Below are 15,023 nucleotides of genomic sequence, written 5' to 3'. Positions count from 1 at the left end.
TCTCTCTCTCTCTCTCTCTCTCTCTCTCTCTCTCCCTCCCTCTCTCTATCAGCCTGGGAGGGGGAAGATTTTTCTTTTCCTCCCTTCTACTGTGTCATGAAAGGGCACCAAAATAAAATAGTAAACACTACATTTTAAAGTGGGTTGATGCAGCAGTCAGTGGGAACAACAATAGAAACAAGTATCTTCTGGACCACCATCATCTTCTCTAATAAGTGCTTAACAATGACATCTAGTTGTATGGAAGACATGAAATAGACATTATCATCCCACCTTTCTACAGGATGATGAACATGACAACAGTGACCTACCAAGTACACATTCAGAATAGCTGATGTCCAGGGCATCATCCTCTTCATGTTGAAGCTTCTCAGCCAGGTAGAGCACAAAGCCAAGGATGAGTGAGATGCTTGCATATTGATCTGGGGCTATGTATTCCAGGAGCATTGGCCACATGAGCTGGGAGAAAAGGTGATCTTCATTAAGACTGACTTTTCTCCTCATGAAAGCCTATCGTCTCTTTCTTTTCTGAGTTTTAACTACAATCTCAAGCTAATGCTTTGGAAATGATGGTAATAAAAATTGGATAGATTCCCACCTACTACCTTGACCGCTCAGTTGGCAATATTATGTGAATCTTCATCTCTCCCTCATGAGGAACTCCAATAATTTTTTTTTTTTTAGCAATCCGGGTTAAATAACTTGCTCAAGGTTACACGGCCAGTTATTTCTGGGTGTGGTGCTGAGTGTCTGAGCCCGGGATTCGATCTCCAGGTCGTCCCAACACTGGAGCCGGTGCTCTTACTCGCTGAGCCACCTGGCCGCCCCTACTCCACTAACTTTTATCAGGAAAGAAACTAGCTTTCATGCATCTTTATTTGCAGAACGATGCTGATATTATATTATGGTTCGCTGGAGAGTCAGGAAACTCTGGTGATAGATACTCTGAGAAGTGATGAAAGGATTCCCTTACCTTGGCCATGCAGGGATTATGGACACAGTCAGTTAAGATTTCCAGACATAATTTTTTCAGTTTCATACTTTCATCATTAACCTCCATCTCATCTGAAATCTTTGGGAAGAAGGTAAAATCATCAGAGATAGTTCATTAGTCACCCGATTTTTTTCACAGTGTTGAAAAGATCAGAAAGGCATGATCGGAAAGAAAGCATGAGGAAAAAATGGAAGACAGGTACAGAGCACCAGCATTGGAGAATTACCATTCTAATTCAATTTGAGACAGTCTCTAGTCAATTTTCTTCACTTTTCATAAAGTGCCAAGTTAAGAAGATACAGTGGATATTGAAGTCAATTATCTTGATACATTCAGTAAATTTCACTTGGATGCCTGAAAATCTCTCTCATACTGAGGGTCACAAGGTACTTAAAAATGATCTGAATTCTGCTTTATAGGTGCCAAAATGGAGGTGGAACAGTGTCCTTAAGAGAGATTTAATACTAGATTAGGACCAAACGTAACATCAGGATGAGACGTCCCTTATTTTGTTCACTAGCCTTTATATCACATTGTCTGCTTTTTTGACCTGCCATGGACAGGGGAGGCAGGGGATTTTTGGAGAGAGACAAGTCTCTACCAACATTACCATCATTACCATCTCCTTGCTTCATAACAAAAAAGTCCTGAATCTGGTTCTCTGCTGCCCTCTAATGGTTTTTTGATGCCACTACTTTCATTTGTTTCTCTGGTTCTAATATCTAACTCTCAGATACCCAGCTCCTGGGTTTGAGGGAAGAATGAAAGGTTATACCTCCATCTTCTTTCCTTACTCCCAGTTCCAAAATGATGATCCTATTGTCTTATGACCCTATGTTTCTGTTATCCTATGATCACATAATCTAGCTCTGGAAAAGCAAAAGCAAAACAAAACAGCTCAATCACCCTCTTGGGTATTTTACATGGGGATTTATTACAAAGTCCTATAAGGGAATAGTAGAACACTACCATCACTACTTGTTGTTGAATAATTTCAGCCACATCTGATTCTCTGTGATCTCATTTGAGGGTTTTCTTGGCAAAGATGCTGGAGTGGTGTGCCATGTCCTTCTCCAGCTCATTTTACAGATAAGGAACTGAGGCAAGTAGGCTTACATGACTTACCCAAGGTCACACAGCCGATAATTGTCTTAGGCCAGATTTGAGCTCTGGTCCTCCTGACTCCAGGTCCTGTGCTCTAGGCACTGTACCACCTAGCTCTTCACTACCACTACTACATAAGTCTACAACTCTTCTAACTAGGAATACCCCATATTGCTATGGTCCATGAAGTTATATGCTTTCCTTCCTAACTCTGCAAGTTAGATAGCACACATTTTATAGGGAAGGAAAGATGGGACTGTAGGTGTAGAGGGTCAAATGTAGTTAATTTTTATCAAAGGTTTTTTTTTTTTCCCATGATTTTCATCTTGAGTACAGATGGCAAGGTACTAAGTTGCTTCACTCTGGTTTAGCTCTTTCTTTCCTTCTGGATGATCTTCCTATACCAGGCCTTGTTCTTAATATTAGCTCAGTTCTAAGTCTATAACTATAGATTTGGCTAACAAGTTTGTATAATCTCTTGTCCTCCCAGAATTTGCTTCACCAGCTGCCAGATATATAGGTGTGGGAACCTAGAGCCTAGGTAAGGCAATACTTTTGACAGTCTTCCCACTTCAGCCATCTTTTGTATACCTTAACCTAGAACTTTTCACCATGAATCTGGAGAGGTCCTTCCATTCCTTCCCTGGTTCCAGCATGATAGACTACCAAGTTATGTGACCATGGGCAAATCACATAATCTCTTGGTACCCCAGGAAACTTTCTATGGCTAAGTTACAGATAGGTTGCCATCTGAAATAGGTGGAGGAATTTTTCCCTACTGGGAGCTCTCTATACTGATAAAATCACTAGTCAAATAGAAAAAGAAAAGGCCAAAGGACAGTATATAAGTGAGTATTAATTGAGTAATTCAGGATAATTTATTTATCTGAACAAACACAAAACATTGATTTCAACTTGTCTTTCTTTCATGTCACCCTTTTGCTTTAGAGAGGGAAATGGCAAGCCACTCTAGTATCTTTGCCAATAAAACCCCAAATGGGGTCATGAAGAGTCAGACATGATGACTGAAAAAATGAATGAAATGAACTCTTTTGCTTTGGAGGTTTCTGAAGATGATCGATAAAATGACTTAATAGTGGGTTTAGCTAGCACTATGGAAAAGAATCTCCAAGCTGACCAATCATTGACTTTACTGTTAAAATGCCCATTCAACCCATTGCTATGTTGGTAAATGTTTGGTAACCATCCTACCAGAACAAGAAAACGTAGCATGACACACTTTTTAACCTCTACTATTAACATTTTCTCAATCACTTTAAGTCTAGACAATCAGCAAAACAATAAAGAAAGTCCTGATTTATATTTGCCAATTTCTTTTTTTTTTTTTGGAGGGGGGAAGGCAGGGCAATTGGGGTTAAGTGACTTGCCAAAGGTCACACGGCTAGTTTTTGTGCTATGTGTCTGAGGCCAAATTTGAACTCAGGTTTGAAACTCTATTCACTGCACCACCTAGCCGCCCCTCAGACTTTTTTCTTTGGCCTCTGGCACCTCACTCCATCTCTTTCCTATAATCCTCAAGCAGAGAACACCATTTCCTCCTTTACTGAGAAGACTTGTCCATAGGATAAGCAATCACCCCACTGCCCTTGTCTGTACCTTGAATTTACCTGGAATGAGTAAGTCATGGGAAGGTGAATCTTCCCAGACAAAGGCACTTACTGAGTCATCCAGAGGCTCCACACATTCATCTATGAGGAAGCGGATCAAGACAATGGCGCTGTCTGTACACAGATGACCATCTTTCCCCAGAACAAGGATGAGCTTAGCCATGGCTTCTTTAACCTAGCAAGAGAAAGATGAAAGAGAGGAATTGCCGTTATAAAGTGGGTAAAGCTCTTTATTTGTCATTAAATGTATGTTTGCATATATATGGAGATATAGGATCATTTTATTTTTATTCTAAACTTAGAAGCCATAAAGGAAACAAAATATTTGAATATAAAAACATTATCATATCATTCTATATAATATATCCTATAATTATATAATAGATATAACATCTATTATATAATCATATTTTATATATAATAATATAATTATTAGTAATATAATAATATTATAACATTAAATATTAAAATATCTGAGCAATAAAAGCAATTATACACATGTATATATGCACATTTAGCCATATATAAATATATAATTACATGTGTATATACTTATGTAAGTAGTATATGCATATACATTCATATATACACCTACATGGACAGATGGGCCCAGAATACATATATGAGCATATATATTGCAAATGCATGCACACACAAAATATGTGTGTATATGTACATGTATATATGTATGTTTATGTGTATATATGTATATGCATCTATACACACACACAAAGTGTTAAAATGGACCCAGAGGGGCAACTACATGGCGCAGTGAGCACTGGCTCTGAAGTCAGGAGGACCTGAGTTCAAATTCGACCTCAGATACTTGACATTTACTAGCTGTGTGACCTTGGGCAAGTCACTTAACCCCAATTGCCCTCTTTTCCCCCCTCCAAAAAGAAAAATGGACCCAGAATAAGCCCAGAATTAAATAGGAAGAAAGTGGGCTGAATAGCCTTTGAGAAATTACAAAGCCCCTTTAAGGACACTATACTTCTTTCAAAAACCATCTTTTTTTTTTTTTTAATACCATTATTCTATTGGTGATGTCTGGCTGTGAGTCACAGTCTTTGAAAAATTAAAAGCAAGTTCTATTCAAAGGACAATGGAGCCTCTCATATAGTTTGGGATATGAGCATGTTGAAATACATCACAAACAAACCATGACACAGAAATGGAAAAAAGGATGTCTAAGGTATGATTGATAAAAGAATATGGTCTGGCTACTTGACAAGAGTGAGGAAAACTTATGGGTAGCTTGTGTTCTCTCCACTGGTGTCTTTGCAGTAGCTGAAGAGTGATGCCCTCCCCATGGTGGGTGAACCCTCTATGCTAAACTCAAGGAAAAATATGTTTAAGAGTTGAGAAAAATTCACATAAATGATCCATTTGAGTACATTAACTTTAATAAGATGGTAACAAAAACATCTTCATTGTTTCCACTTTCAGTGACCAAGTGACCCATTAACCCAATCTGCTCAAGTTAATCACTGCCTCTCTGAATGTTATCTGTGTAGTCAATTGAGAATTTAAGGGAAGTGATTTCTCAGTTGGTTGCATGTCCAGCTTCTTATACTGATGGCTCAGAAGGAAGTGTTCAATTTGCATACAAGTGCCTGAGTGGTAGCTACTATGATGTCATCCTAATGGCCACTCATTGCCTCATAGAAAATAAAAAACATATTCCTCTTTGAAACCTGAATCAGGCAATTTGGTTGCCTTTCACATTTGTTTACTCTAGTGGGAAAGGGTCACATAAGATAATAGATATAGAGGTGAAAGAGATATTAGAGACCATCTAGTACATCATCTTTGTTTTATAGATAAGGAAACTGAGGCCCATGAAGGTCAATTGACTTGCCTAAGGTCAAATGTATAGTGATTGTAACAAGGGATTTGACATGGGAAAAGTGCCACTGATGCAATTCCCCACATGGAAGAAGAAGGGGAGTCTGATTCCAGGAGCGTTGTGATGATGTATCGTGGAAGAGTCTTGGAGAGATCAGAACATAAGTAGAATTCAGTCATTGGTTCCGGAATGCTAACCACACAGAGAATGGCACCTTCTTTGATTGGCTACATTAACTGGAACTTAGAGTGCCTTCAAAAGACACCAGCCAGTCAGAGTTCTGGCCATTCTCCCAGTCCTTTTAGCTGCACTCTCTCTTGGTGGAGCTTTGCTAAGAAGATGGAAACCATCTGTCTGATCCAGCTACTTTGCTAATGTGCCCAGTGAGAGAAAATGCTGCAAATAGAGAAGGCTTTGACCCTAGAAAGGGCCCTTGTCCTTTGCCCACCTCTACATTTATTCTTTGGTTTTAGGTGAAGGGTTTGGAGACTGCGACCTTGTGAGTTTCAAAAAGGTCAGGTGATCAAGGTTCCTGGGAGTCTTGGGTTCTGGGAATCTGAGTCTAAGTTGGGTTTTATCGCCAACCCAATATTGATACCACAAGGAACAAAGAGTGGTCTTTAGGAATGACCATTGGAACCTATCCCAGTAGTCACTGAAATGGAGAATCATTCTGTAGTGATGCCATACCTGAACATAAATTCGGTGGGACCGATGTTATGTAGGAACTGAGCTAAGTCTGAACCTGCTTTCTCCAGAGACTGAAGTGGTATAGCAGAGAGTTTGTCCTGAAGGTGTACATGGGGGTGGGGGTGGTATTTATACTTTGGTTATTGCTACGTCTTCAAAGTAAATATCCTTTTATAAGAGTCAATTAGTTTTAAGCGGTTTAATGGAATTGGGACATTAGTCATTGGTAATTAATAGTGGGGGAAACATAATCAGTGAGAGTTTGAGCCAATTATACTAGAGAAAAGACCCTCCACTCCTAGAACCCTGAGAGGGAGATATAGCCAGCCTTGCTCTGCTGGTGTAAGGGCAGAGAATTACTTGGTGTATGCACACCAGAGGTAGGATTTAAATACAAATTCTTTGTTTCTCTAAGTTCAGAGCCAGTGTTCTTTCCACTGTCCTATCTGTTTGGGTCAAATGGAAGCAGAGGGCATCAGCCATGATGGAAGGGTCCTAGAAAGAAATACAGCTGAGTTTTCTTCTCAACAACTCCTCCACAAAGATCTAGAAAAATGCACCAAAAATGCACCTGATTAGGAGATCCAAGAAAAAAAACAACAGTTAATCTTTTTTTTTCTAGCCCTGGTAGGCACAGGAAGACAGACAGAGGGGTCTGTAGATACTGGGGACAGGATCTAGCCAGGAATAATTGAGCAAAGCAATTTACTTATGATAACTGAAAGAAGAGTGAGAGTGAAAACAGGGCAAAAAAGAGGTCCTAGACCTATACAGAAAGGGGTCTGACCTAGTATAGGTTGCAGGAATAGTTACCAACTGGCCAGTCTTTTGCTCATTAGCCAGTTCTGGGTCACAGATCTTTGGTGGATTGAGAAGAGGACCTACATCTAGGAGTGGCATTCAAGGTGAGGAGTAATTGTGGGCTCTATTGAGTGAAGAACAAGTTCAGAAGAAAGCAGTAACTGTGTGGCTCTGACCCCAGGAACGAAGCAGAGTGGGGGTGAGCAAAGGGTCTCAGTTCCAGCCTCCAGACCAGTATGAAGCCTGCAGCAGAATAACCAGGGCAGGAAACCCTTACCCAAAGTCTGCAGGTCAGTCATTGTGAACTAGCAGAGCTTTTCAGCTGACTGATAGTGGTCAAGTTCAGCAGCTGTCTCCTGGAACTCCAGTCAAGGACAAATATGATGTTTCAACTGAAATCTAGATCAAGAACTTGCAGAGTTCAGGCCAAGGTAGCAGACATCAAACTTTTCCCTGGATCAGAACACCAAAGAAGCACTGGAAGTTTTTAGTTCCCTAGCCTGGGTTGTTCCTGGATTCCTAGAATAATTACACACTTAATAACCTAAGAAAGTAGTGGCAGAACCCAAGAGGATGCAAGCTAAGATCAAATATCATCTCTTGAAGTCCACAGAGCCCAACCCTAACATAATGTCCAAAATTAAAAAGTAGGCTGGAAGAATGAACAAACACAAGAAGAATACCGCCATAAAGAACTATTATAATAAGACAGAAGGAGAGAAAGACTCCAAGATCTCTGCAAGCAAAGCCTCAAAAAACCAAACCAAAAACCAACCAGACAAACACAAACAAATCCGCAGCTTGAGCACAAATTCAACTAGGATGTCTGCAAGAGATGAAGCAAGAATTTTTAAAAAGAGTTGAGAGTGTTAGAAAAGGAAAAAGAAAGCTTTGAAAGACACTGGGAAGGGAATTATCAGCTAGGTACAAAAGGTAAAAATAATCCTACTAAAGTAACACATTCCTTGAAAATTAGAATGGACCAAATAAATGTTAATGATTCCATGAGACAACAAGAAATAATAAAACAAAAACAAAATAAAAATAATAAAACAAAAAAATAATAAAAAAAGTCAAAAGCCTCAAAAACAGAATAAAATGTAAACTATAGTAACAAACAACTGATATGGAAATAGATCAAGGAGAAATAATTAAAAAATCACTAGATTGCCTAAAAGCCATGATCAAAAAGAAAAAAAATAACCTGTACATTTATATTTCAAGAAAACATAAAAGAAAATTGTCCATGTCTTTTAGATCCAGAGGGCAAAATGAGACCAAAAAAATGCACTGGTAACCTCCTTAAAGAAACCCACAAATGGGGTAGCTAGGTGGCACAGTGAATAGAGCACTGGCCCTGGAGTCAGGAGGACCTGAGTTCAAATCTGCCCTCAGACACTTAACACTTACTAGACATGTGACCAAGTCACTTAACCCCAATTTCCGTGCCTTCTCCCCTCCAAAAAGGCAAAAAAAGAAAAAGAGCAAGAAACCCACAAATAAAAGCTTACATGAAGACCACTCATATTGAGGACTTTCAGGTCAAAGAAAAAAATAATGAAAATATCCTCAAAAGAATTCAAGTACCAGAGTCAAGATTACACAAGATTTAACAGTCACCATTACAAAGAAGCAGAGAACTTGGAATACAATATTCCAGAATGCAAAAGATACAGAATAAGAATAATTCACCCAGAAAAACTAAGTACAATCCTACATGGGAAAAAGACACTTTTAATGAAATAGAGGACTTAGTGTTTGTGATGAAAAGACCACAGTTTAGTAGAAACCTTGAAATATAAACATAGGAACCAAGAGAAATATAAAAAGGTAAATATAAGTGAGCAATTATAAGGGACTACACAAGATCAACTGTTTATATTCTGTTATTAGACAATGATACATGTGTCCCCTCAGAACTCTATTATATTCAGGGGTTGTAAAAGAAATCTAATTAGACAAATAACCAAGGAGTGATTTTCTTGTGTTTTGATTATCTTAAAAGGAGAAAGGAAATGGAGGGGAAAATCAGCACACTAGGGTAAAAGGGAGAGGAAGGATGGAAAATTATCTCACATAATTGAGGCAGTAAACAAGAAAACTATGTAAACAAGAAGAAAGGTTTGGTGAGTGGGTGATATTTGAACCTCATTCTCATCTGAACTGATCAAAGAGGTGAACAACACATACAGTTGGGCAACACACACAGTTGGGTGGAGGAGAGCAGGGTAATACTTAGCAAGGAAATAGGAAGGAAAGGGGAGAAGGGAGATAGGAGAATAAGAGAAAAGGAAGATTAAGTAAGGGATTAGTGTTAAGAAAAACAAACTAAGAAGCATGGATAGCAAAGAAGTGTTTAAAAGAAAAAGAAAGAAAGGGGAAGAAGCTATGATTGGACTTTGGGTGTAAAAAAGTAATGAGAAGAGAAGAGGGATAGGGGAATAGTGAGCATGGGTGCTTAGCACTCTCTCTTACCACCTTCTTCTCCTTTATAAAGGGGGTAAGAAACAAAGAAAAGGGAAAGTATAAAAGAATAGGATGGAAGGAAATACACAATTTTCAATAATAACTATGAATGTGAAAGGGATAAACTCACCAGTAAAACATAAAAAGATAGAAGAATGGATTAGAAATAAGAATCCAACAATATATAGTTTACAAGAAACACACTCAAAATATAAAGTTAACACATAGAGTTAAAATAAAAGACTAGGGCAAAATCTATTATGTTTCAGTTGACCTAGAGACTTAAGAATTCTGATCAATTTGATCATAATTCCAGAGGTCTGACAATGAAGCATGCTACCCATATCCCGAGAGAGAGATGATAGATTCAGGGTACAGAATAAGACATAGATTTTGGAAAGAGACAATATGAGAATTTATTTTGTTTGACTGATGCATATGTTACAATATTTAACAATAAAAAATGAAAAAAATAGAAAATACTTGTCAATTGACAAAAAAGTAAAATAAAAGAAAAGTTACATTAAAAAAATGAAGGCCTGGGGTGGCTAGGTGGCGCAGTGAATAGAGTGCTGGCCCTGGAGTCAGGAGGACCTGAGTTCAGATCTGGCCTCAGACACTTAACACACATACACACACACACACACACAAAACTAGCCGTGTGACCTTGGGCAAGTTACTTAACCCCAATTGCCCTCCAAAAAGAAAAAAAAAATGAAGGCCTAGACATGCCTGTTTCTTCCTTATGCTAGGGGAATGAGCCTTATTCCTAACTCTCTTGCCCTTGAGATGTTTGGTGAAATTGAGACAATGTCCCTAAATGACCAGTTTCTTCATTTTCAACCAATTACATTTTCATATCTTTCTTCCAATCAAAAAAGCAGGAAAGGGTACTAGTTTGACTGACTTCAGTATTCTAATTTGATTTTCATCAATGAGATGAGATTAAATACATTAAGTAAATTACATTCTCCAAAGATATAGATTACAAGCCTCATGCTTATCATCATATGGGTCCCATCTTCTCTTATTAATCCACCGAAGGGAATCCATCCAACATTCTGGGAGCCCACCTCTTCTTTTGACATTTTGTGGGTACCTGCAACTCTTATTGTGTGATCAGCTTATCTTTTTCCAGTCATATCTCTCTGTGATGATATCCTTTATACCATTTGGCTAACAGTGCTTAAAAATCCAAAGGTTTCTAAGCTAGAAATGTTCCATTTTACTACACTCAATTATAATTACATTAGGAAATAATCCATACAGAAACCACCTTGTAAGCTAATGACTCTTTGCCCAAAAAAACATTTCTAGGCAAATGCTGACATATATCATGGGAATGCTTTAGTCTTACTTTAGTCTATTACTTATGAGAGTCCAGCTATTTGACAATAGTATTCGTTAAGTTTAAACTCTCTTGATCCTGGTCACTTAAGGACCAAAATTCTTTTTTTCTCCAGTCCTTATAATGTTTACCTGGGAGAAGTGCTGACTGACTCCAGGCTATTAATGTAAACTCAGAATACATTATACAATGATGAAAGTTGTAATGATGCTTAAAGAGAAGACTGATGAGATGATGACTGGCTCTGGTTAACTTCAGAAGTCAACAGCACTAGTTCTTGTATTTGTACCTGGCTCATCCCTTCTAAGTCCTAACCCTGCAGAGGCTCAGGAGAAATGGCTTTCATTTTGGTTTAATTCACTTACCTTGTAGCTGGGGTTGGAAAGCCATGGCCATAAAGCATGCTGCAAGTCTATCATCACACTGGGAATCATTGAAGGAACTGAAAAAAGCAACAAAGATAAAGACATCATTGGAATAGAATGTTACTGAGAAGGCAATCCAAATGTGGTCAACTGTGGTTGTAAGAAGTCTTGATGAAAGCACTCATAAAATATCCCTTCTTTAATGGGATAGTAGGGAGCAATGCTGTGAGTGGGGACTGCTGGTACCTTGACAAAATTGTTCAATATGTTAAAATTTTTTTTCTATGTCCTTCTTCCTCTTTGTGATATCCTTCTCTATCCCTATCATCCCTACTTGTCTGCATTAGATAACTCATCACTTTAGTCCTTCTTTCTCTTCCCTGGAATATCATTAATTTCTGTTCCATGGAAACTTTTGCATCGTGTAGCTCAGTTACTCACTACCTAAGGTGCAGCCAGCTAAATTTAACTAACAAGTCTTGGTTAATGTGATAATGGGACATATGACCTCTGTTGTCTGTACCATCATGATCTTTGTTGTTACTCACCTGTAGTAACATGGTAGGAATCCAACTATGCGAGAGGGGAGAACAATGGCTTGGGGAGGACAATAGACCAGAAATGATCGGGTTTTAATCTCTCAGACAGGTGCCGTGTCCTAAATATTAAACTGAGAGGATTTCAAAAGGCAAAGATCTTGGATTTGCCCGTTTTTACCTTTACCCTGAACTTTGCCATTGCTATCCCTACTCTCCCTTTTCCAATCTTCCTCCTCTTCTTTTTTAAAGGTTCTTCCCCTTATTGCTTCCCTCTTCTGCTTTTCCTCATTTGGATAGTTCTTCCTGGACAAGGTATCAGGGTGTTGCATTTTAAGCAACTCTCTGGAGCACCAGATCCATGTAAATGGAATAAATAAGCAGGAGGGAAAAGATTAGATCAAAGACTGGGGCACCAAGGATCTCCTGACTTTATATAGATTCACAGGTAAGCTGTCAGTATGACAGAGGCAGAAACAAATATTGTAAGAGCTTATGAGAGACAAAACATGGAAGAAGTCACTTGAATTGAAGTCATGAAGACATGAGTTTGAGTCCTATATCAGATACAAACTGGTTACTGACCCCTCTCTCAGAGCTCTAGGCAGCTCTCTGAAACTAGAAATTGCAAAGACCTTGTTCATCTACATTGAGAGAAAGTATTTCCTTACCCAAGAGTTCTCTATATCAAGGAAATTGCAAGTCTAGTCCTTATCTCTTTCCTATCTCCAGGGACTGCCCTTAAAAAAATGCTTGTTTAATTCCTATCTATTTATACTTTGGGGCAGCTAGGTGGTGATGTGGAGAGAGTGCTGACCTGGAGTCAGAAAGATCTGAGTTCAAAAATGGCCTCAGACACTTACTTCATTGGCCAATAGGTACCAGGCCAAGCCCCACTTGTTCATTGTTTGGGCCCTGATTGGCTCAGAGTGAAAGTAAATAGCAATTGTTTTTATTTTGGCCAGAAACTTTGAGGGTCTTCCCCTCCCAGATTGATTTTTTTTTCTGACTAGGTCAAAAAGCCCGTTCTCTGTCTCGTTTCTTACCTGGCCTTAATCACTAAATGGGCCTTGCCTCAATCAAACTAAGACCCACTAAAGACCTTAACTTAAAAAATCCAAGGTCTTCCACTGCAGGCAGGCCATCTTCAGTCGTCCTGATGTATATCTTGTCCCTGGACCCAGATGGCTCCAGAGGAGAAAGTACAGCTGGTGGCTTTGTGTAGCCTGCTCTCGCTCAAATCGAATTCACTGGCCTGTCATGGTGTCACCTCCCTGATGTTATGGTCCTCTTCCATAATGAAGGACAAACAACAACAACAAGGGACACTCACTAGCTGTGTGACCCTGGCCAAGTCACGTAACCCTGTTTGCCTCAGTTTCCCTCATCTGTAAAATGAGCTGAAGAAGGAAATGGCAAAACACTCCAGTATTTTTATCAAGAAAACCCCAAATGGGCTCACAAAGGGTTGGGCATGACTGAAAAACAAAGGAATAACAACAAAAGCATCCCTTAGTTCCCTGGTAGATGTGGAAGAAAATGTTCCAAATCTACCTTTGATTTGGTGAATGAATATTTCCTGATTATTCTGGAAAGTGAAATTTTCTGGGGGACAAAAGGAGGGGATGTGTTTTGTTTTGACACTGAACATAACCATCCTCTTAGGCTCATGTTGACCATAAGTTGTCAATGTACCACACTTCAGTTCAGTGCATATTTATTAAGCATTTATGTACCATATTATGGCTAGATGCTGGTATATGATAGATGAATGTGACATTCATTAACAATGACATTTATACATCCCATCCAAAAAATCACAGAAGTCCAGAGTTGGTAGCAATCTAGTCCAATCTCTATCTGAAAAAAAAATTCTCTCTACTATATACTTGAGTGGATGGATGGAATAAACATTTAAGCACCCACTATGTCCCAGGCACTGTGCTTAGCACTTTACAAATATCTCATTTTATCTTCACAACAACCCTGTGAGATAGGTGCTGTTATTATCCCCATTTTACAGTTGAAGAAACTAAAGTAAACGGAGATATAATAACAATTTTGCTGTTGTTGTTCAGTCATTTCAGTTGTGACTCACTTTTTGTGGCCCCATTTGGGGTTCTCTTAGCAAAGATATTGGAGTAGCTTGCCATTTCCTTCTCCAACTCATCTTACAGATGAGGAAACTGAGGCAAACAGGGTTAATTGACTTGTCTACGATCACTAAACTAGTAAGTATCTGAGGTTAAATTTAAACTCAGGAAGATGAGACTTCCTGACTTCAGGCCCTGCACTCTGTCCACTATGGTGCCAACTAGCTGCTAGTAATAATAGTTAACATTTATGTAGCATCTACTATATGCCAGGTACTATGCCACATGCTTTACAATTATTATCTCATTTAATTTTCACAACAACCCTGGGAGAGGCAGGTGATATTATTATCCCCATTTTACAACTGAGGAAACTGAGACAAATAAAGGTTAAATGACTTGCCTAGGATCACATAGCTAGAAAGTGTCTGAGATAGGATTTGAACTCAGGTCTTCCTAATTGTAGACCCAACATTCTATCCTCTGTACCATAGTGATCTCTAAGTGGCCAACACAACCTTTACTTACAACCATTCATTTAATTAAATTCATAGAAGATAAGAAAATCATGCCTTTCAGTCTAAGAGGGATCTTACAATCCATCTAGCCCAACTTTCATTCTTCCCTGGGCTGTATCCTTGACTCTACAGACTTTCTCTACTATGACACAGAAATATCTTCACCCTGCATGTTCACTTCACCCCTGGACTTCTCTCAATGGGATAGAGTACCATCACCCTCTGTGGTCTCTTCCTCTGATTGGGTGGTTCCTGCAAGAACCTCCATATTAAGGTGGCCTTCCATGTCTTCATTCTTCTTCAGTTTACATACTCCTGCCTTCCTGAACTTTCTCTACCCCTTCCTATATGGGTTCCTTCTTCCTCCTTCCATGTCCACTTTTCAGCTTTCTTTTGTGTGTTGCCTTCCTCCAGTAGAATGTAAGCTCTTTGAGGGCTGGGACAGTCTTTCTTTCTGCTTGCATTTGTATTCCCAGTGCTTAGCACATCCATCTATCCACCCATCTGTCTATCCATCTATCTGTCTGTTTGTCTATCATCTATCTATCTATCTATCTATCTATCTATCTATCTATCTATCTATCATCTATCTATCTATCTATCTATCTATCTATCTATCTATCTATCTATC

At 38.9% G+C, this 15,023-nt stretch overlaps 1 protein-coding gene across 1 annotated transcript in view; it reads right to left on the bottom strand.

Annotated features, from left to right (window-relative positions):
- LOC138144482 (maestro heat-like repeat-containing protein family member 1) overlaps positions 1-15,023 on the bottom strand; it is a 115,235-nt gene that overhangs the window by 98,711 nt on the left and 1,501 nt on the right. Inside the window, exons 4-7 of the mRNA XM_069065760.1 lie at positions 11,246-11,322; positions 3,779-3,901; positions 974-1,072; positions 312-459 (exon numbers count right to left, since the gene is read on the bottom strand). Of these exons, the coding sequence (XP_068921861.1) occupies positions 312-459; positions 974-1,072; positions 3,779-3,901; positions 11,246-11,322 (447 nt within the window). The remainder of the gene's footprint in view (positions 1-311; positions 460-973; positions 1,073-3,778; positions 3,902-11,245; positions 11,323-15,023) is intronic.

Source organism: Petaurus breviceps, unplaced genomic scaffold, assembly GCF_028583685.1.
Source record: "Petaurus breviceps papuanus isolate PSGF00001 unplaced genomic scaffold, PetGlider_PUasm1.0 90701, whole genome shotgun sequence".
Classification (NCBI taxonomy): domain Eukaryota; kingdom Metazoa; phylum Chordata; class Mammalia; order Diprotodontia; family Petauridae; genus Petaurus; species Petaurus breviceps.
This window is presented reverse-complemented; position numbering and strand designations above follow the sequence as displayed.